Source organism: Cyprinodon tularosa, unplaced genomic scaffold, assembly GCF_016077235.1.
Source record: "Cyprinodon tularosa strain WSP-4 unplaced genomic scaffold, ASM1607723v1 ctg597, whole genome shotgun sequence".
Taxonomy (NCBI): domain Eukaryota; kingdom Metazoa; phylum Chordata; class Actinopteri; order Cyprinodontiformes; family Cyprinodontidae; genus Cyprinodon; species Cyprinodon tularosa.
In genome coordinates this window covers 519393-542967 of record NW_024039337.1, presented here as the reverse complement: position 1 = coordinate 542967, position 23575 = coordinate 519393, and the positions used below count along the sequence as shown (strand labels likewise).

The window sequence follows — 23575 nt, the reverse complement described above, 5'->3', positions numbered from 1 at the left end:
TAAGCCTGGTTCTGCTAGAGGTTTTTGTTCTTGTTAAAAGGAAGTTTTTCCTCTCCACTGTTGCTACAAGCATGCTTAGTGTGAGGGATTGCTGAAGAGTCAATGAGTCGTTTTAGATAGAAAACTTTGAATCAATTTGACTGACGTGTTGTCAATTGGTGCTATATAAATTAAATGAATTTAAATTAATTGAACTTTTTAACCAGCCAGTTATTGTAATTATTCTTTTTTTCTGTCAGAAAATGAGTAGGAGCCTCTAGTTGTGAATAATTCATGATTAAATTCTGATTTATCCACTTCTGGATTATGGTCCAAAACCATCCAGCATGAAAAATTCAAAAATTTTGGGAAATGCGTGTTACGAGTATTATTTGTATTCTGTGCAACAAAGACTTCGCTTTTGTCTTTTTCCTTGCATGATAAGTTATTCATGAGAAATATTTTTGTAAGCACTAAAGTAGAACTTATAATAGATATGAGGCCAGAATTAATTCTTAGTATCACAGATTTCAGCTATTTTTTTTCCCACTGATTATTATTTTTTATGCATTGTTCTACTTCTTTACACAAATGTATTTAATATTTTGTTGATTTTGTTTACTGCATCAGTTATTGTTACAACATCTGGAGTGAGTTTTAAGTTTAGAAATTGATTAGAAATACGTTAAAGTCCAGAAACATTCTTATTTTCCCTGCTGTATGTGCTTCATCTTACAGCTCTCTCCAAACCAAATCCTTCACTATGTGCTGCCATTTTGTTATCTCAGCTCCTCGTTGGTTGTTCTTGCAGGTCATTCATAAGGGCTGGCTGACCATCAGTAACATTGGCATAATGAGAGGCGGAGCAAAGGAGTTTTGGTTCATCCTCTCTACAGAAAGCCTGTCCTGGTACAAGGATGAAGAGGTAAGACCTTAATGTTCATATTTATACTTAAATGTCGATTAAATAAGTTAAATTTTTTGTAGGTCGTAGATTTCATACAAAATATTGAAACCAAGACACAGCAATACATCAGGTTAACCCACATTTTAATAAAACTTATCACACCTTGAAACAGTATTTCAAGACAGAGTGGCAACTGTAGTGGTCACAGGTTGAGGAAAGGTGATGTCAGTGGGGCTGCCATCTGTCTGCCTGTCTGTGCCTGCTGTACAGGAGCAGAAGGTCTGCACAGCAAGTGTAGACAGGCAGACACACCACAACAGTCTCATTTGGTCACTGCTGATGTCACTGGAATAGGGATGGACTGAGTATTAGGATGCAGATTGGAAAATGTGCAAAAGGCGTAGCAGCTTTTGCAAAGGGACCGTAAACATTCAGATTCCAGATGAAAACCCTGAAGATGGAAAGAAATGTACCAAAGATAAATAAGACTGACCCTATCTTGATAGAAAAGCTGTAAATGTAATATTTGGAAAAACAGAGAGAGCATCTTGAAGCTCTTCACTCGGTCCAGCTAAGTCCAGGTCCACCTGGACCTGCAGTTGACCCCCACCATTTCTCCTTTTCATTTCACGGACCCACTTCCTCCTCCTCCTCTCGCTCGCCCCTTGCACCCCCCCCCCTCACTCCCCCTTTTCTTCCTCTTCTGGGAGTTCAGGCATTTGGAGCGGCTCACTTTGACACAGCTGGATCTGCCCCAAGCCAAGCGAAGACACACACACACTAACACTGAGTGGTCTGAGTTGTATACACAGCATACAGAGCACATGCTGGCTCTGATGTAAACAAAGTGGCATGCAAATAGCAGAGGAAAATATACACTCACTCAGACATACACACGATCACTTTTCAGATAAACACTAGACTGCTTGAACGCAGTGTTCCAGGCGCGGCCCCAGGCATGCATTTTGTACACATACGGCGTAAAAGTGGCCTCTGCTGGTGTGACCTTACTAAGCATTAACAAATCAACATCTGCAAGGAATGATATGAAGACAAGCACACCAATTCCCCTTTGGTCACATATGAGCAACAACGTCCTGATGCTTACACATCCCAACACCTACCAGCTACATTTTAGTAGCATGAATGGCTTTTGGCGCTCAGCCGGGCCATTTATTGGTCAATGCCTGCATCCCCTCCCTGCTCTGAGGTTTTTCAGCTGTTTGTGTTTGGAAGGCCTGATTACATTCTCAGTCACGCGTGTTATCACAGTAGATGGGATCTGCGGCCTTTGTGTGAGACTCACACTCAGTCGCACACACATACGGAGTCGCACAAATCAAACTTCTGCTTCTTCTCTCACTCTGTTTCCGCCTTCCTAACTCTGCCACCCACTCCACCTCCACAGACCTCGCTCTTTTATTTGGATGCTGGTTCTCTTCATTTCACTTTTGTGCCCCTGTTGCCTTTTTCACTCCTCTGTCTCTCTTAGTCTGGCTCTATAACCCCCCCAACCCCACTGCCCACCCCTAACACCCCCCCCCCCCCCCCCCCTTCCACCACCTCTGTGGTTGGCAGTCTCTCTGGGACTGTGCACATTCCTAGCTGGAAAATCTGAAGCTTTGTCCAAACACCAGCGTCCAAGATCTGCCCAGAGAAATCCCACATGGCCGTTTCTATACTGCAGAACCCCCCCACCCCTCCCACTCCACAGCAAATACTCCATCTCCATTCTCCCTTACCATTTTCCACTAACCATTATTGGGTCATTTCACCACAAGTGTCCAAGCTTAACAAATCCAGCTGTGAATTGCATTTGCGTTCTATGCATTTTGTTCCCTGCTTCGACCTTAATGCCGAGGGTCTAGAATAATAGCTCAGAGTTTAAACTCAACAGCACGCTGAGCAGACACACATTTCTGCCGCCTTTCGACTGCCAGGGCTCCACCAGGCATCTCCTGAAGAAAAACAGACGTCTCAAACCTATATACAATCAATCTAGATGTACTCCTTTGTGTGTGAGTGTGTGTGAGTGTTAGTTGTGAGAGGCCTGTTCCATATCACCCATCTATTAGTTTCAAGGAAGAGGAGCAGACAGCTCCAAACACCAGAGCTCTGATGCACAATGCTTCTCACCCACTCTTATGCTACTGGACATGACTTACACACATGCATGCACTAATAAAATGTACATTTCTGCATGAAAAAGCTGTTTTGTTGCAATCCAGATGCACATGCAGAGACTAAAGCAAAAAGCTATTAAAAAAAAAAACTGAAAAAGAATATAGTTTATAGCCTTGATACAAAAAGTTTACTTTTAATACTGAGAAATGATCCCAACAGTGGTCACTTTAAGACAGTTATTTTTGTAATACCGCTCTCCTAAACATTGCTCAACTTTAAGAGACAAGACGCAAAATCTACAAAATTCAGATTGGTTCTTGATATTGACTTGATTATGTTTAAAAAAAAAATAAAAAATTCAACACCCTGTTAAAAAGAATGACAGAGATTAAAGCAAGAAACCAGACAGTCATAGACATTAAGCAAAGACTACATGCTAGCTGTCATGTTGTCCTTGCTGCTCATCTCTAAGCTGCTGATGCTCTTCCATGCACAGTCTAACCAATGTGCAGACTACTGTACACCAGAAAGATCCTGAACAGGTAGTCTGAACACTGGGATGACGGAGCAGGAGCTCATTCTCTATCCCGGCCTCGCCTCCTCCATCAGTGTCGTCTGCTAGCTGTCCCGCCAGAAGCTGAGGATGGCTTGGAGAAAAGTTTCCTCTCTTATTTTTTTTGTTCCCCCCAGTTCTCCGGTCTGGATGTCAGCTTGAAGGGGCAAGAGGTCTTCATGTGTTTCAGACATCCACTCCTTTAGGCGTCTATCCCGCACAGATGTTAGTGGTTGTCGGGCCGCTTGTCCGTAGGACCGTGTCCCAGCTTAGTATCCAGTCTTGACGTGGCACATTCGCTCATTCAGTCAGAGATCTGCCTGTTCACTCTGGGAAGGCATAAGGAAATAAGGGGAGTGAGAGAAGGAGAGAGAGTAAGGGAGGAACTTAGCAGCCATATATGGGTTGATGGAACCCATGGGGATTCAACTTTGCAGTGGTCTGGATTTTCTCGCCATTTCTTCTCTACTGCCTCCCCAGCTTTCCATGTTCCTCAAAGTTTCCCTGTCTACTGGTGTAAGACCTACTTCCCTCTATCACTCAGTCATCCCCGATCCTTTCACCCTCCTCTCTTTTTACATCTATACTTTCAACTTCAGCCCCATTAGAACACCCTATACTCGCTCCAAACCCCTCCCCTCTCCCTAAAGCGATCCCAGATGTTGCTGTACGAGCGCCAATCGCGTCGCAATGTCTGTTACAGGAAGTGGGCCTCTTTGGGAAAAAAAAGGAAAGGGGAGAAAAGGAAGAGAGTCATAGGGTTCAGGGGAGCACTCAGAAAGGGAAGACCTAAATGTAGTGTCATTTCTCATTTCACACATTTGCACATCTTTACTCACAGAACACCCAGAAATGTTAGCAGATTTTCTGAGACTTTCTGTTGATGCCGTCGTTTTCTTTACAAGCCGTGGTTGTTCCTATGACTGCTCTATCTGGAAGGCCTTTTCTCCAAGGTTAGTCAGACGGCTGGGGAAGAAAGATGAGGGGGAAGGGCTGCATTTCAGGAGAAATGTTGTGTTAGAGCTTTAGTCCTGATTAATGACTTTCACATGTGGGCCCGGCATCTTTCTTGTTTTTTTTTGTACTCCCCTCATTGCCTCCCGCCCCACTTCACTTCTACATCATTCCCTGCCTCCATCCCGTCTGGTTCTCCTCACACCAACTTCTCAACTCCTTCAGCTATTTCTTCCTTCACTCAGGGTCTCCTAATCTTATTAGTATCGCTTTGCTTTTCTTCTTTGGTGTCTCTGTTGTCTCGTCTTTACCTAAGAGTGACTAAAGGCACATCATAAAAGTGTTTATGACTCTTTTTTACCTTCTGTCATTAAAGAAACAATAAATGTAATGTTAACTGAAATACTATGATATCGGCCAACATGCAGTAGTTTGGACTGAAAAAGATACTAAAATTACAAAGTGTTTCAAGTCTTTAAAGGTCTGGCATCTATTTGTTTTCAGTCTCCAAAAAGTCAAAACTTTGTAAAAATCACTTGAGAATAATAGCTAAAGAGCTTTTGGAGGAAATCTCTTTTTTTCCATGAAAGCCCACAGCATGATACTGTCCCCATCTTGTTTTATGTAGGAGGGAATCATGTGTTAGGGTTGATGCAAAGTGTTGGTTTTTCTATCCGACTTTTTTCCACGTCGGCCGACCAGATCCATCCTGATTTCAGCTGATCAGAGCAACTTCCTTCCTTTTGTTCTCCTCCAGGTTTCTTTTTAACTTTGAGTTGAATCTTAAAGCTCATCTTTAAAGACCAGTTTTGATAGATTAACAGAGGTTCCTTCCACCTGAGCTGTGTATATCTGCAGCTGCTCCAGTCTGGCTGTTTGTCTCATTTCTGTCGTGTTTGAAGAATAGCTTAGACTGCTCATTAAAGCCGGGCATACACTACAAATTTCTCAATCGTTGCACGCAGCTAAAGCTCACACTGTACGACCAAACCGCAGGGTTTAAAGGTTCCCAGCTCACGATGTTTGTTCTCACACTGTGTGACCCGACGCACTGATGCGATCTACCTGCTCAGACTGAACGTCTAAAAACCAGGTGGGACTTTGCTCCGCAGTGAGATGGCACTACTCGGACTCGTCTATCCAGAAGCCAAACTAGTAGAAGAGGAATATGAAGCTCACTAGAGTGAAACGAGCTGCTTTGGCAATTTGTGCAATTTTGTGCTGAAAGCCCTAAAAAGAAACGACGACGACTTATTTGGAAAAAGACAAACGTGGCTCTACTACGGTCTGTCAATTTTACAGAAAGAACTCCATTTCACTCATTGCACCCCCGCCATGCTTCTGCGTTTCCGTCTGAGAGGAAGAAGAAGAAGAAGAATCCTTGTTTTCCCACTGAGAGATTTACCCACGACCACCTTATGACAGCTGACTGAATTTCAAACATGTTTGATTTTCTCCCGACCTTACTATTCCTGAGGGGGAGGTGGTCGTTAGAGGCTGATCTCCCCTCGTTACCCATTGTACACTACACCAGCGGTCCCCAACCTTTTTTGCACCACAGACCGCTATATGTCAAACAATATTTTCACCGGCCTGGTGGGGGGGGGGGGTTGGGGGTTTGGGGTTAAAATGATACGACTGGCATAAAATAAAATACAAACAGCATAAAAATAAAACAACAAGCCGGTCCCATCTGGGCGTAATCGGAGACAATGACACATGAAGTGTGCTCCTGATGTCCAGTCTGCTCCGTAGCTTTGTTTTGGTCGCTGTAACCGCAGAAAATCCCGCTTCACAAAGATAGGATGTTATAGATAGGATGACTCTTGAACTGAATTAACCTGTGTCAAGAGGCACAGATGCACCGTCTGATGGAATTGGGAGAGAATAACGCATTTTTAAAAATATTTTTCAAAATAAAACATCACTCAGACTCGTCGATAAATTATATATATATATACTTTTTTCTGTGTGGCCCGGTACCAAATGACCAAAGGACCGGTACCGGTCCGAGGCCCGGTGGTTGGGGACCCCTGCACTACACCACTCACCATCAGGCTGAAAGTCAGCCCCCTCAAAAAAATTCTTGCACGACTTGAAAATATCGGCCTGAAAAGGGCAAAAAATCATACAGTGTACGCCCGGCTTTAGGTGTTCCAAGCTCTGGATATTGTTTAACATCTAAACATTAATTTAAACTAATGGTGATCCCTTCTCTCTTAACATGATCCTTGGTTTTTACAATACTGTATGTTTACTGATGTTGTCATAAACCTCCAAGGCCTATACTGAACAGCTAAATTTACACTAAGATTAAATTATAAGGTGGTTTAGTAACTAGGTGACTTCTAAAGGTGTTGCTCTGGATTTTATTTTGGGATATTATAATTAAAAGGGCCTAAATATAAATGTGTGCCGCACCTTTTAGATTGCTCTACTAATACAGTAGTCTGCCACTACTCCTCTCCTCTCCTTGCCCTCCAGTCTTTAAGGCGGGAGGGTATATTTACTACCAGACAACTTTTTATCTTTGGCCCCTAAATGAACCGCGTTCAGTCTCTGTTGTTTCTTGCTATCAACACTAATGTTGCCTTTTTTGTGATGTCATATTTTACTCTGCGTGCCTCTGTCAAATTTTATCTCTGTGCGCTCTCTTTTCCAGGAGAAGGAGAAGAAGTACATGCTTCCCCTGGAAAACTTAAAGCTCAAAGATGTGGGAAAGGGCTTCATGTCCAGCAAATTTGTTTTTGCTATCTTCAACACGGAGTTAAGGTTAGTGTGGGCGCTTGCATGCATGGGGATGAGTCAGCGTCTGAGTCAGAAATGGGAGTGCTGCTCTTGTCACCTGGGTGCTCAAGTTTTTTTGGGTGATATTTTATGAGGGTGGACAGTGTCCACGAAAGAAGAGGAAGGGATGTTAGTGCAATAATGTGCCCTTCCACTAACCCTCTCTCATTCAGCTTTGGACTCAAACGTTGGGTACTGGAATCGGTCCCAGGCTGCTGAGGGCAGAGTTTATGTGTGTGAAACAGAACCAGTTGAGAAATAAACAGTGTTTAGGAGCTGGAGCTGACCCAAAGCCTGACTGATTGTACCAAAGCATATGGGCTTTGTTTGTAATTCTGCTCTGTGCTGGATTAGGACACAAAACCAGGGGTTTGAAGGTGCCTGCAGCCGTTTGTGCCGTTGTGTATGCGTCTCTGCTAAGAGCGCGCCTGTGGACCGCAGCATACCGACGGCAGGCTCATTAAGCAGCTAATCAAAGCCAGAGAGCTTGGATCAGAGATGAGGCTGCTCATGTTTGGAAAGAATTGCTCGACTCACCACAAAAAGGAGGGAGAGAGAAGAATTGGAGGAGCAGAGAGAAGAAAGAAGGCGGGAGAGAGAGAATATCAGAGCCATCAGCCAGGAATGTGTCAGACTCTGTCCTGTGGCGCCCCCTCCTTCCCCGCTCCCCCCCCAGCACTCTCTCTGAGCCCTTATGGTCTCTGTTTCTCTTTCTGAGTTTGTGTGTGAAGGGGTGCAGACATAGCTGTTGCTTTGTCCCTGCTTGACAGTAATCAAAAACCTCAGGAAACTTCAAATCTCAGGCGGTTGTGGCTCTGCAGAAATTCCCAAAGAAGAGTGGGGGGGGAAAACACAAAAAAAAAACTACCAAAACTTGCAACGAAAACAAGAGTGAAAATCAAGATGTATGTGATAAATCAGACTAGAGAACATTTATAGCGTGTGCTCACTGGTGTGCACAGATGTTGGTGTCTTTATTATAGCGTAATAGCACCTCTAGTATTGTGGTGTTTGGCCTAACTCCCTGTCCGTTCGCCGCCACGCCCTGACTTATTAGTCTCAACCATCGTAGACCCGTTATAAGCCCACAAACTGAAAGCCCATTTCCTATAGAACTCTCTTTATTCAGCCTTCCCAGTGTTTCCTCTTTATTTCCCATGTTTTTACACCAAGGTTTCGCATATTTGAGGTTAATTGCTGCATGATCCGAATGTGAAAAGGGAACAACAAAACAACTGAGCGATTAAAGAAAAATGTTCAACAGATGGGCCACAGCCCGCTCCAGCGCCTTACTTTCCTGTGCTGTTTCCACAGAGACGGCAATGTGGACTACAGTGGGTGTGATATCTAATAGCAAAGTAAAGCTTTGCGAGTGCGAAGGTGTATGACGGTAATCGCAGCAAAGGTTGTCAAGTACTTGATTTGGTTTGAGATGAATGAATCCCCCAATGTTTCCATTAAGGCCCTTTAGCTGATATTGAGGTATACCAAGGCCTCAGTGTTTACATGATACCATTCCCACGGCTTAAAGTCTTTATAATGAGGCGCCACAGAAGGAGGGAGAGTGGTGCAGTTTTCCTGAAAAGTGGTTGTAAGAAGGCTCCTACGCTCTAGCTTCAGAGATTTTAAAGAGAAAAGTAGGTGTTTGGAAATATCTCCAGATGACATCAGTCATGATGCACATGATGCAGGAGAGCTGCCTGACCCTCCTACAGAACAGATTTATAATCTTTTTAGCCTTTAAACCAAGTCCTTCTTTTGTTTATATTTATTCAGCAAGCATCCAGTAGCATCAGTGCCCCTTAAACTCAGGGGCGCATTTACCATTAGGCAATACTAAGCAGCTGCCTAGGGCCCCAAGTTCCTGGGGGGCCCATAAAACTCTGTTTACCTGTATGGTTAATACAAATATTACCTATTTATGCACATAAATTATGTTTTTGATAAAAATCCTTTAGCTAAAATGCCATCAGAACGCTGATAATATTAAGTGTGTCTCAGCTCCCCCCTTCAGTGTCCACCATATTGGATCAGTCCATTTGCTGCACATGTTCAGAAAGGTCCAAACAGACAGCAGCAAACCATTTGAAAACAAACCATGCAAAGAGCAGTGTTGCCAACTTAGCGCTTTAGTCGCTATATTTAGCCACTTTTCAAAAAAGCTCCTAGCGCCAAATCTAGAGACTTTTTTCTGCTACTGGAGACTTTGGAGACAACATCTAAAAGCAGCGAACTCTGCTCTCCAGAGCGAGTAGATTGGTAACCCCGCCTCCTGCTCTCCTCTATCTTGTCTGCTGTCATGATTCATGCAGCTATTATTTCATCCAAATGAAAAATGGAGAACAGATAAGCAGATCATGGCTTGTCTACAGTGAAAAGAAGGACTGGGTTATTTACTTTGGCCTTTTTGGAAACACAGGAAGGAGCAATCAGCTAAGTGAGCTTAGTGCTTGGAAAAAATCTTTCATTCCTTTAGAGACAGCATGAAAAGTCAGCTGAGTACAAAACATAGAGAGGAAAACAAGAAGAAAAGGGACAAGAAGAGAGGGACACAACCTAGAACAGATAATGGATGTCTATTCTATAAACATTTCTATATCTGGAGAATGGGGCTGTTTTATGTGTTGTCTTCTCAATTCAGACGGCCCCCTGCCTGTCTTTGCCTAGGGCCCCAAATTTCCTAAATCCGCCCCTGCCTAAAGATGTGGTGAAAATAACGGTGTAAAGTTGGACAATATAGAATATTAATAACTATTTATTTCTAAGTGTTTGGCCTTTATTGCCTTACTTCCTGTTTTCTGGCTGGCGAGGTCCCACACAATTAGCCCGACTAAATAACCAAAGCTATTTAAAACTGCACTAATATGTTGGGAATATTTAGTCATTTTTTCCTATAGTCTATTTATCAGAATCAAAATAGCAATAAAAAATGCTATAGATAATATAATTATACCTGTAACAATCAAATTGTTTGATTTAGGGCTGAAACAATTAATTATAATAATGAAATATTGAAATAATGGTTAATTGGAGTATAGAGACCATAAAACATGCCTTAAGGTGACAGAGCGACCCACTTAGAGCAGTAATTATACCAAAATTGTAAAAAAAAAAAAAAATATTTTGCATATAAGATTTAAACATTTTTTTGTTTGTCAGTATGCTCTATCCAGAACTGCTCAAGTGAAAAAGTTTTAGTTTCACCTTATTTAATTTAGTAAAAAATCTTCTTTAAGGAACGTTTGGCTATCTGATGATTAATTGAAAAAATAATCAACAGATTAATCAATTTACAAAATAATCGTTAGTGCAGCCCTTGTTCAATTATTTTAGCCTTTGCAACAACAACATGTCTTTTCTCTCTTGAATAGAAGCAACATCTAGAGTTGATGTTGTAAAACGGATCATTTTACTCAGGAATCAGATCCTGATCCAAGCCTGGTTTGTTCAGACATGGATTCTGTAAAATCCTCATGGTTCTTTTCTTATTTCTCCTTATATTTGATTGGATTTTAGAGGATGTTTCATGTAATTCTGCTGAATCCAGCCAAACCACAGATATTTGATTTATTTCATTTTTTCCACCAGAAACTGCTCCCTCTGTGGTTCCCAAATTAAAGCTGAGCCAGATCTGGCTCACTCAAAACAATCATGCTGCGGTAATCATAGTGAACCCGATCATTTAAAAAGTATGCAGGGCAGACATACCTGGCCCTAATAAGTGCTCACACTGAAAATTAGCTTGGTTGCAAACCTTGTTATGTATTTTTCTCATGGCTCATTGATGCTTTTTCTAACTTATTGGTTTAAACAGATTCTAATGGCTGAAATTATGAAAGCCTATTAGCATAGAAAACTATTTTGTTTTTTTGGCAAATTAAAATCGCCTTTTAGGCATTCAGCCCCTTTGAATCAATTAATCAACTTCAGTTAGTCTTTAGGGGTATGTCTCTAAAGGGTTTGCATGTGTAAAAACAATGAAGTCTCTGGTTCTTCTCTGCAAACAGCTCAAATTCAGTTGAAGTAAACGGGGAACACTTGTAAAGACTAATCTTCAAACCTTAACAAAGATTTCTTACTGGATTTAAGCCTGAACTATTTTAACACATGAAAATCCCCAATCCGTCTATTTTTGCTCCGCCTGAATCTGTTGGTTGTTATCCAGCAGGAAGAAGAACCTCTGATGGACAGACGTTATCGTCCTGAGTTTCCTTCCAATCTGACCAGCTTCTCTCTTCCTGATCGTCGTCTATCATCATGAACCTGCTACCTCCGTGTTCCACCATGGGGATGGTGCGATTATTATTATTATTAAGTGCATCATGGGTTTTCTGCTGGACATAATTATTGCTTATTGGGTAAAGAGGTCCATTTTGATGGGGAGTGGTGGCCTAGTGGTTAGGGCACCACTAGGCCGCACAACGGCAGCCCACTGCTCCCCAAGGGGATGGGTTAATGCAGAGGCGGATTTAGGAAATGTGGGGCCCTAGGCAAAGACAGGCAGGAGTCCGTCTGAATAGAGAAGACAACACATCAAACAGCCCCATTCTCCAGATAGAGAAATGTTAATAGAATAGACATCCATTATCTGTTCTAGGTTGTGTCCCTCTCTTCTTGTCCCTTTTCTTCTTGTTTTCCTCTCTATGTTTTGTACTCAGCTGACTTTTCATGCTGTCTCTAAAGGAATGAAAGATTTTTTCCAAGCACTAAGCTCACTTAGCTGATTGCTCCTTCCTGTGTTTCCAAAAAGGCCAAAGTAAATAACCCAGTCCTTCTTTTCACTGTAGACAAGCCATGATCTGCTTATCTGTTCTCCATTGTTCATTTGGATGAAATAATAGCTGAATGAATCATGACAGCAGACAAGATAGAGGAGAGCAGGAGGCGGGGTTACCAATCTACTTGCTCTGGAGAGCAGAGTTCTCTAATATTAAGTGTGCTGAGACACAATATTATCAGCGTTCTGATGGCATTTTAGCGAAGGGATGTTTAATTAATGTGGACAAATAAGGAATAGTTGTATTAACCATACATGTACACAGAGTTTTATGGGGCCTGAAGGAAATTGGGGCCCTAGGCAACTGCCTAGTATTGCCTGAAGGTAAACCCCCCCACTGGTTAAAGGAGAATTCCGGTTTTTAACACTTTTAGCCCATTTTCTGTAGTGTCCAGGATGAAATCGAATGATCGACACCAAAATTTTGACAATTGGTCCTGTCTCTGCTTTTTGGCTCATTTAGAATCCCCCCCTGGCTGCTTCAGAATGGCTTCCATAGTCCATGTCCGATAATGTCCTTAAAACAACCTTAAACGTTCTTTTTTTAAAATATGCTACTCACCGGGTCGTCAGCGCTGTTCAATGACGTTCCAAAAAAAGTTTCGTAAAGAAAAAACGTTCCTGTAGTGTTTTATTTAGCATTTTTTAAATCCCATTGAGTTCTGTTGGAATAGTCAATATTCCCCTGCCACCGGAAACGGAAATGGGGCCTGTTTACACAGTTGTAGCCTTTTCGCTTCACTCTGTGTACTCCGACGTCGAGAATCAAGAATCCACCTTTCGTATTCCATTTTCAGAGTTTTTTAAAGTGTTTAACAGAGACGTTAGCACCTCGACGTCGGAGTACACAGAGTGAAGCGAAAAGACTACAACTGTGTAAACAGGCCCCATTTCCGGTGGCAGGGGAATATTGACTATTCCAACAGAACTCAATGGGATTCACAAAATGCTAAATAAAACACTACAGGAACGTTTTTTCTTCACGAAACTTTTTTGGGAACGTCATTGAACAGCGCTGACGACCCGGTGAGTAGCATATTTAAAAAAAAGAATGTTTAAGGTTGTTTTAAGGACATTATCGGACATGCACTATGGAAGCCATTATGAAGCAGCCAGGGGGGGATTCTAAATGAGCCAAAAAGCAGAGACAGGACCAATTGTCACAATTTTGGTGTCGATCATTCGATTTCATCCTGGACACTACAGAAAATGGGCTAAAAGTGTTAAAAACCGGAATTCTCCTTTAAATGCAGAGGTAAATTTCTCCAATGTGAGATCAATAAAGTTCAATTAATATTATTGTTATTTTTGGTCTCATTTGAACAGAGCACCCCCTCCCACATATGTTTGTTATAAACAGAGAAGCAGCATCTTATTGACCTGCTTTCAACTTTTAAGTTTAAAAAGGCAGATTTGTGTGAAACTAATAGAGGCCCTGACTGCTGTTTTTATGCTTTAGATTAGATTTCTCAGATCAAACCACTGAGGCCTTCACACAGCAGTTTTGTTTACAGAATAGATAACACAGGTAGACTCTACTTACTTAGCAGGTAAAGTAAAAGGTTGGGTAGCAGTTTATTTAGGGGCGTTGCCGTGAAGAAGGCTGAAAAATTCACACTATAATTAAATCTATTAAGTTTCGGATTTTGAAATATTTCTTCTCTAACTTTTTTGTAATGAATTGCAGAAACGTGTACAAGGGCTACAGATGCTTGGAGTTGGCCTGTAACTCTCAGGAGGAGCTGGACAGCTGGAAGGCATCTCTGCTGCGCGCTGGAGTCTACCCTGAGAAAATCGCCGTCAGTACTTCAACCCCCTGAATTAGCCTGAATAAATCAAAGCCTGACCTCTGACGCACGGGGCACCACCTGCACGTAACGTGCACTCATTGCCTTCGCTAACCTTAAACCCAAGGACTAACCCCATAACCCTCTCTCTCCGTGCTCCCCCTTCTCTCCCACCCTTCACCAAAGTGAAAAAGTGAGCCCTCCACCCCTTCCATCCCGCTCTGTCGTTGGCTCTTTAGCCCGCATTCTTGGTCAGTGATGTCACTGCAATACGTGTGTGTGTTCCAGTCTGTTTCTAATCAGCAGCTCCCCATCCCTTACTTGTTCAACTTTTCTCCCCCCCATCTTTTATGTATCCTTCATTCCAGTCTTCTGTTCTTTTCTAGTTGATGTGATTCTTTTTCTTTGACTGTTTTGCCTTGCATTTAATTTTAATGAGTATTACCGTCCCTGCAGCATTGTGCCACTATACTGACTGCTACCCATTAAAAATGTCTTCTTTCTCTCTGTTACGTACCATCTCAGTTGTGTCTTGGTTTATCTGTCTGTTCTACAGGTAAATGAGCAGGAAAGTACAGATCCTCAGCTGGAGAGGCAGGTGGAGACCATCCGTAACCTGGTTGACTCCTACATGAGCATCATCTATAAGACCATGAGGGATCTTATGCCAAAGACCATCATGCACCTGATGATCAATAATGTAGGTTATTTAGACTGAACTGTGTGGTTTTATTTAAGTCTTCTGGTTTTGTTTCTCGAACGCTTTCTTTTTTGTATTAAACGGTGATGAATTCTGTCTCTAAAGGAAAAGTCCGGTTATAGTTAGAATTCAAACTTCTGAAAGTTCTTTAAATCTGAAATGATTCCATCCTGTTCAATAAATGATCAGTGTTTTTAATTCAGAGTAATTATCATGTGAATGTGCTTTACTGGAGGCATCCATGTTTGTCAAAGAACACTACTGCCACCTACTGGTTAGTGACGTCACGGTGCGGTATCGGCTGTTGATCAAGTCCCAGTGCTGTATCTGGTGTTTGTCACAACGCGCTGTTATCCAAGTCACCTTGAAAACATTCTTCTTCCAAATGTTGGCTACATATTACGGGTTTTTTCTCTGGTCATTCCAAAAAAGTGAAAGAAATCAATCCACTTTATTTCCAAGTTTGAAGACATTTCACTTCCCATCCAGGAAGCTTTTTCAATTCAAATTCCAGCCCCTCTGTTTAAGAAAGAAAAACCAACCTTAAACAGAAGGGCAGGACTCAGATTTCAGCTTTCAAAAACCTACAACTCAGCAATAGAGTTGATTCCTTCCCACCATCATCACTACCCCAACCCCTTTACAGGGGAACAGAAGACCTCGCCTCTTCAGCCAGGCCAACAATTCCCTTTAACGAACCCCTTTCAGAGACATAGACAGGTTTTGGGTATTACAGGCTAACAAAGAAACAAAATGACCTCCATTCCTAAAGTGTGGACCCGTTCATCAGGTTTAATTTGCATGTTTTTTAAGCCAAAACAAGGCTTTTCTTTAGTCCAGTCTAAAAAGCCTGGAACTCAACCCTGTTTCTGACATTTTGAATTGAAAAACCTTCCTGGATGGGAAGAGAAACGTCTTCAAACTTGGAAACAAAGTCCAGTTGAATGTTTTTTTATCATTTTTGGAATGACTGTGACTTAAATGAATGAGAGTCTTCACCAGCATATTTTCCTCTGGCCAAAAGTTCGATGGCAAATCCTCCCTCTTCAAGTTGGCAATCCAACGACCAACCCGTCCGTGGAGGATCAGGAATCAGAAAGGTGGAATAACTCTTTTTTTTTCACTTTTCCCCGATGTATGCATGCACGTGGGCATTGTCAGTTTCACTATAGCTCTGGTGAATTTCAATGGTGAAGTCCTCTGGAAATCTTCAATAATTGTTGTTGATTGCAGATGTGTCTAGTAGTTCCCATTGATTTTGCTTGTAAAGCGGGGAGAATGGCGCTAGGCTTACCGCACCGTGACGTCACTGCTGGAAGATGGCGGGAGGGAGGGGCTACTATATTTGGGCAAAAATGGCCGCTCCCAGACTCAGCGATTGCGACGAAAATTATTATTTTCATTTATTTTTTACTGATTCATGCTAAATGAATTAAATCACTGCAAACGTATTAGTTTTAGGTATAAATAATGATCCATTGATTATTCCTTGCGGACCGACTTTTCCTTTAAATAAAATCATATGTAAATGAATTAAGTGAAAAATAAACAGGGAAAAATAAAGCAGGTAAAGTGTCAGAATGAAAAGCCAGAAGCTTCCTGGAGGGTTTTGCTCCTCAGAGAAGCTCATCAGTGTCCGTCCTTCGTGTAGGTGAAGGAGTTCATTAGCTCGGAGCTCCTGCCGCAGCTCTACGCTTTGGGGGAATGCTCGGCTCTGATGGATGAGGCGCCGGAGCAGAGGCAACGCCGTGAGGAGGTGCTCCGTAAACACTCTGCCCTGAAGGAGGCGCTCACCGTCATCGGAGAGATCTCAACTTCTACCTTCACCACCCCGCTTCCTCCACCTGTGGACTCTTCCTGGATACAGCACCTCAGGTACAAACATGAAGCACCTGATGGCTCTTAGGAAACAAAGCAAATGTACAAAGGTGGAAGTCAGCAGAGATTTTGCTGCATTTTGAAGATAATATGAACGCTGAAGATGAAGAAGGACTTTATTTTCCATTCTCAGGCTGAGAAAATACATCTGGAAAACAGTAAGAATTTCATGAGGGTTAAAACAAAACTAGTCTGAGAGTCCAGATCTAAATTTGGACAGGAAATCTGTAGGGACACCTAAAGAGGGCTGTTGACCAAGACGTGTTCCAACAGTGTTAGTTCTGGTTTTCATTTTAACGACCAGCTTCCAGCTGATTGGTTTCCATCTTTACCGGTTGAATCATACCGGATTAGTTAACAGGGTGTGTGCAGTAATGAGTGTCACTGAATGTAGATGGAGGAAGAAATAAAAAAAAGGGTGAAAGTTGGTCCTGCTATATGAGGTTCTCTTCTTCTGTGTTTCAGTTCAGGACAACCTAAAAACTCAGTGACCGCTGGCAGGCCGGTGATTCGCGCCCACGCTCCGCCCGCTCCTCGCACATCTCCCGCCGGATCCAACTCTTCCTCCCGTGGTCTCCAGCAGCTCGCCGCTCAGCGTCACCGTGTCACAGCCTGCGTGCCAAGGTGACTTTCAAACAGTTAACCGTATCTCTTGATTCATGGATCTGAAGGTCCTGGAAGGCCTGGATATTTAGGCTCACTCTCACAAGTACACAAATACCAGTTGCTGTGAAGAGGCACAGGGGGGAGAGGGCTGATATTTGAGCTGGGTGGGGGTCTGCTGGAAAATGTGTTTCTCATATTCCCCCTTCCCAACAGCCCCAGCAGACAGGACTTTTCTTCGTGCGGCTTTCTACCGGAGCCAGAAACAACAGGGCCAGTTCTTTGTCAAGTTTTCATCTTTACATCAGTCATTCACCCCCCCACCCCGACCCACCCACCTTCCCCTTTTTCTTCCAAGCATGCATTTCTTTTACGCTCTTGCAGAGTTTCCCCTCATGCAGTAACAATTATTTTTCCTTTTCTCGATATGCCTTTTCTGCTGGTTCCTCCCCTGCTTTTGGCGTGGCTCTTCGTTTTCGCTCTGCCTCATTTCCTCTGTGCTCTCCAAAGGGTCCTTAGATTCTTTCTTGCATTCAGGTTTCTTTCTACTGCCTCTTGCCATCCAAACGTACCTCTTCCTAAGACTCTCTGCACATTTCTGTCCATTGATTATTACTTTTCTCTTTACTCTCAGGATTGTAACAGTCATTGATTAGGAATAACAGGCTGGATTCTCGTCATCCAGACGGGGAATTATGGATGAATAGAAATAAGATGGATGACAAAGTATTTCTACACTTTGCTCATTTTATCTGGAACAAACCTCTGTAACTTTACCACAGCAGCCATATTTATGTATTTTTTACTTTTTTCCCACCAATTAGAGTTATTTCTTTTTACTTAGTTTTTATTTCAATTTTTGCAGCTTACATAGACATAAACATACAAGCCTACATTTATTCTGCTGTTTTTCACTTACAATAAACTTAAAACAACTTTGAAAGTATAAAGCATCGGGTAAAATTACGAGTAAAGAAGGTTACATGATTAATCATGAGTAACATAACAAATATAGATATAGTTGATAAATTAATAAGCAAGACAAACGGAGATAAATGAGTTAAATAAGAATAAATAAATAAAAACATATAAATAAAGATAATGGAGAAGTATAAAATATAAAAGAGAATATTTTTATTTTTACTGCATTAGTTTCAATCATGACCGGTTTCCAACTATTAACCAATATCTTTTTGAAGCGTCAGACGATAAGTTCCATATGGTGAATTTCCAAACCTTTCCAATCCGCATTTTGTCGAACTTCAACCATTTAACTGTGATACATTTAAGAGCTGCATCTACGGAACAGGATTAGGGCCACTGAATAAAAAAAGTTAACTGATTTTTAAATATTATTTCAGTTTTATATGTCAGAATTCTGACAGCTAACAAACATGTTAGCATCAAGCCATAGCCATGTCTGTTTTAGAGACTAAACTAGCTCTCTTGTTTTAATCACCTTCTGCTCTTCCATTAATTAAATAGCATCACCAGGGACGTAAAAATTCACCAAATTCCATCATTTTCCACCAATGTGTTCCTGTTTCTCCCAAACATCTCACATCTCTGTCAGTAAAGCTGAGTGCTCCACTTCTCTGCCTTCATGGGGCCCATCTACATTAAGATCCACAATTCTGAGATTAAAGTCAGAATTCTGAGGAAAAAAAATCAGAATTCTGGGATTAAAGTCAGAATTCTGAGAAAATAAAGTCAGAATTCTAAGATTAAAGTCAGAATTCTAAGATTAAAGTCAGAATTCTGAGATTAAAGTCAGAATTCTAAGATTAAAGTCAGAATTCAGAGATTAAAGTCAAAATTCTGATATTAAAGTCAGAATTCTGAGATCAAAGTCAGAATTCTGAGATCAAAGTCAAAATTCTGAGATCAAAGTCAGAATTCTACGATTAAAGTCAGAATTCTGAGATCAAAGTCAGAATTCTAAGATTAAAGTCAAAATTCTGAGGAAAAAAAGTCAGGATTCTAAGATTAAAGTCAGAATTCTGAGATTAAAGTCAGAATTCTGAGATTAAAGTCAGAATTCTGAGGAAAAAAAGTCAGAATTCTAAGATTAAAGTCAGAATTCTGAGGAAAAAAAGTCAGAATTCTGAGGAAAAAAAGTCAGAATTCTGAGATTAAAGTCAGAATTCTGAGATTAAAGTCAGAATTCTAAGATTAAAGTCAGAATTCTAAGATTCAAGTCAGAATTCTGAGATTAAAGTCAGAATTCTAAGATTAAAGTCAGAACTCTGAGATTAAAGTCAGAATTCTAAGATTAAAGTCAGAATTCTGAGATTAAAGTCAGAATTTTAAGATTAAAGTCAGAATTCTAAGATTAAAGTCAGAATTCTGAGATTAAAGTCAGAATTCTAAGATTAAAGTCAGAATTCTGAGATTAAAGTCAGAATTCTGATATTAAAGTCAGAATTCTGAGATCAAAGTCAGAATTCTGAGATCAAAGTCAAAATTCTGAGATCAAAGTCAGAATTCTGAGATTAAAGTCAGAATTCTGAGATCAAAGTCAAAATTCTGAGATCAAAGTCAGAATTCTGATATTAAAGTCAGAATTCTGAGATCAAAGTCAGAATTCTAAGATTAAAGTCAAAATTCTGAGGAAAAAAAGTCAGGATTCTAAGATTAAAGTCAGAATTCTGAGATTAAAGTCAAAATTCTGAGAAAAAAAAGTCAGAATTCTAAGATTAAAGTCAGAATTCTGAGATTAAAGTCAGAATTCTGAGATTAAAGTCAGAATTCTAAGATTAAAGTCTGAATTCTGAGGAAAAAAAGTCAGAATTCTGAGATTAAAGTCAGAATTCTGAGATTAAAGTCAGAATTCTAAGATTAAAGTCAGAATTCTGAGGAAAAAAAGTCAGAATTCTGAGATTAAAGTCAGAATTCTGAGTTTAAGTCAGAATTCTAAGATTAAAGTCCGAATTCTGAGGAAAAAAAGTCAGAATTCTAAGATTAAAGTCAGAATTCTGAGATTAAAGTCAGAATTCTAAGATTAAAGTCAGAACTCTGAGATTAAAGTCAGAATTCTGAGAAAAAAAAGTCAGAATTCTGAGATTAAAGTCTGAATTCTAAGATTAAAGTCAGAATTCTGAGATTAAAGTCAGAATTCTGAGATTAAAGTCAGAATTCTAAGATTAAAGTCAGAATTCTGAGGAAAAAAATTTAGAATTCTAAGATTAAAGTCAGAATTCTGAGATTAAAGTCAGACTTCTGAGATTAAAGTCAGAATTCTAAGATTAAAGTCAGAACTCTGAGATTAAAGTCAGAATTCTGAGAAAAAAAAGTCAGAATTCTGAGATTAAAGTCTGAATTCTAAGATCAAAGTCAAAATTCTGAGATCAAAGTCAGAATTCTAAGATTAAAGTCAGAATTCTGATATTAAAGTCAGAATTCTGAGATCAAAGTCAGAATTCTGAGATTAAAGTCAGACTTCTGAGATTAAAGTCAGGATTCTAAGATTAAAGTCAGAATTCTGAGATTAAAGTCAGAATTCTGAGAAAAAAAAAGTCAGAATTCTAAGATTAAAGTCAGAATTCTGAGATTAAAGTCAGAATTCTGAGATTAATGTCAGAATTCTAAGATTAAAGTCTGAATTCTGAGGAAAAAAAGTCAGAATTCTGAGATTAAAGTCAGAATTCTGAGATTAAAGTCAGAATTCTAAGATTAAAGTCAGAATTCTGAGGAAAAAAAGTCAGAATTCTGAGATTAAAGTCAGAATTCTGAGATTAAAGTCAGAATTCTGAGTTTAAGTCAGAATTCTAAGATTAAAGTCCGAATTCTGAGGAAAAAAAGTCAGAATTCTAAGATTAAAGTCAGAATTCTGAGATTAAAGTCAGAATTCTAAGATTAAAGTCAGAACTCTGAGATTAAAGTCAGAATTCTGAGAAAAAAAAGTCAGAATTCTGAGATTAAAGTCTGAATTCTAAGATTAAAGTCAGAATTCTGAGATTAAAGTCAGAATTCTGAGATTAAAGTCAGAATTCTAAGATTAAAGTCAGAATTCTGAGGAAAAAAATTTAGAATTCTAAGATTAAAGTCAGAATTCTGAGATTAAAGTCAGACTTCTAAAATTAAAGTCAGAATTCAGACTTTTCCCCCCACATTTTTCCCATATTAAACTGAAATAAAAATGTAAAAATCAGTTAACTTTTTTATTTTTTCAGTGGCCCTAATCCCCTTTCATAGCATTCAGTAATATTTGTAGAAGGTATTTTTTTCCCTCTTCCAATAATGAATTTGTTAATAATCCAAAGCAATATCATCTCAGTATCTTGTTAAAAGTTTTATGAAAAACTTTTGTAAGCGCCTCAAATATCTCCTCCCATATTTTTCTCAATTTAGGGCACATCCAAAATATATGAGTGAGGGATACCAGTGTGTGACCCTCGACTTCTCCAGCATTTATCTGAGTTTAAGGTTCCCATTTTGGATTTGACCGCTGTAATATTACGTAACATTACCTTCCACCTGAATTCTCGTGACTTGATGTGCTTCACTGCATATTTGCACCCTTCAGTTTTGCTGTATATCTATATTACGGTAATTTTACTTTCCCATTTTTCTTTGGTCTGTAGTTTTTTTGAGATCCATATCTATAAATATTGTAAAAATGGCTGATTATTTTCTTATTCCCACTGCCTGTTTGCAGTTTTATCAAGAGCTCTAAGATTCAGTCCATTCTCTGTACTTTATTACAAACTCCTTTAGTTGTAAGTATACCTGAAAAAAATCAGTATTGGGGAGTTTGAATTCTACTCTTAATTGTTCAAATGATTTAAAGCACCCATTTTTGTGAGGTTTGTTAGACCAATTTGTGAATCCTGAGTCCATCTGTGAGAGGACAAAAGCATTTATAAGACCAATGTTGGTTAATGCTCCAAACAAGAGTAGATTCTGTAAGGGCCGTCGGCATGAGCCTTTCTCAATATTTAGCCATCTTTTGCATACAGAATCTTGCAACCATGCTATTAGAGGTGTGAGCTGCGCAGCTCAGAAATACAACAATTAGAGTTATTTGATATTGGTTTCTTATAAAGAATTCAAATGACATGCATTCAGCTTTGTGATTGTGGTGCAACAAACCCTGGAAAAAGTACCTGAGGATGGAAACTTCCAGCCATGAATGTGGAATCGTCTTAAGTTCAAACACACTGTGATGTTTATTGATTGGTACAGTTTGCATTTGTTGGAGGACTTCAAAGAGACTCTGTGCCTATTTTTTTTTATTTTTTGCCAAACTGCAACGTATTGTATCTGACCTTTTTTTCCCAGGAGGCAACCGCCAGCAATCCCAGGTGTGAAATAGGTCTGCTCATCGGAGCTCTCCTCTGCTCCTGTGCTCCTCCCAGCCCTCGTTGACCACTAGAAAGAACCGCCTCTGACCTCCATGATGATTAAACCAGCTGAAGCACTTTCCTGAGCGTCTCTCCTCCTCCTCCGTTGGGAACTGATGTCTGCTAAATTCACTCCGTCCTGAGCCTGTTTTATACGTCGATATGTCTCATCATAACAAACCGGAATGTGTGCAGATTTCCCTCAAGTGCCTGAACGTAAAAATGCTGCAAAAATACACATTTATTATTTTCACTCCTGTTTTTGTTTGTAAAAATGAGTTTTATTCTTTGGTGTTTTTTAAAAAGATGTCATTGCTGGACTTTTATTCATCCCTCAACGCTGCCACCACTAAACCACTGAGGGAGGGGCAGAGACCCTATAAACCGGCTGTCACTCAGTCTGTTGACATGTTTTGATCCGTAACGCTGTGGGTTGAATATAGCTTAAAAGAAATGTTTGTCTGCTGTTTTGGAATCCATGTTGATAATTAAAGAAAAAAATCTCTGATACTTAATTTGTCATCCTCTTTTTCTCCAGTTAACTGATTGATTTAAAACATTACCAGATGCTTGGATTAGCCTGCACAGTTTTTAGATTACATCAAAAAATTTAAATACTTTCAACTTCATTTCAACAATTAACTGGATTTATCTTGAACAAGAATTTAAGCAACAGCCTTTCTGTTAGGTTGTGTTTTCTTATTATTGCACAATGCTCTCTTTCTGGTGAAAATAAAGTAAAGAATTTTGTTATAATCAATTAAGGCATTGAATCAAGCCCCTAAATGGTAGAACATATATTTGCAATATTGAAAATAATACTTTAAAAAAAGTCTTACTGTGTTAAAAGTCTATCACAGGTTTAAAATGTAAACTGATTTCCGTATAGATTTAAAGTATAAAGTCTGATTAAATTGCTGCATCAAGTCAGAGGATTTTAGGTATTTAAAACCATGAACTAATATTTGGGTTTATGAAAACTAATAAAGTTTGAATTTTCGCCATAGCAGCAGTAATAATAACTTTTTTGTTGTTGTTTTGTTTTTCTGGTTCTTGCTGTAATCATTTGATAATTGCGCCTCTGTCCTCGGAAATAGGACACAACTTTTTTTTTTTTTTTTCCTAAAGGAAATCAAAGTGTTCACAGCGATGATCTCATGTTCCGAAAAAAACTCCCTCCGCCA

At 40.0% G+C, this 23575-nt stretch overlaps 1 protein-coding gene across 3 annotated transcripts in view; it reads left to right on the top strand.

Annotated features, from left to right (window-relative positions):
• dnm3a (dynamin 3a) overlaps positions 1 to 22906 on the top strand; it is a 46663-nt gene extending 23757 nt beyond the window's left edge. For all 3 annotated transcript variants that reach the window (XM_038306907.1, XM_038306903.1, XM_038306902.1), the window contains 7 exons: positions 791 to 904; positions 7180 to 7289; positions 13769 to 13880; positions 14425 to 14568; positions 16220 to 16443; positions 16912 to 17070; positions 22330 to 22906. In XM_038306907.1, coding sequence (XP_038162835.1) covers positions 791 to 904; positions 7180 to 7289; positions 13769 to 13880; positions 14425 to 14568; positions 16220 to 16443; positions 16912 to 17070; positions 22330 to 22363 — 897 coding nt within the window. In that variant the 3' untranslated portion in view covers positions 22364 to 22906. The remainder of the gene's footprint in view (positions 1 to 790; positions 905 to 7179; positions 7290 to 13768; positions 13881 to 14424; positions 14569 to 16219; positions 16444 to 16911; positions 17071 to 22329) is intronic.
• Positions 22907 to 23575: the final 669 nt, after the last annotated feature.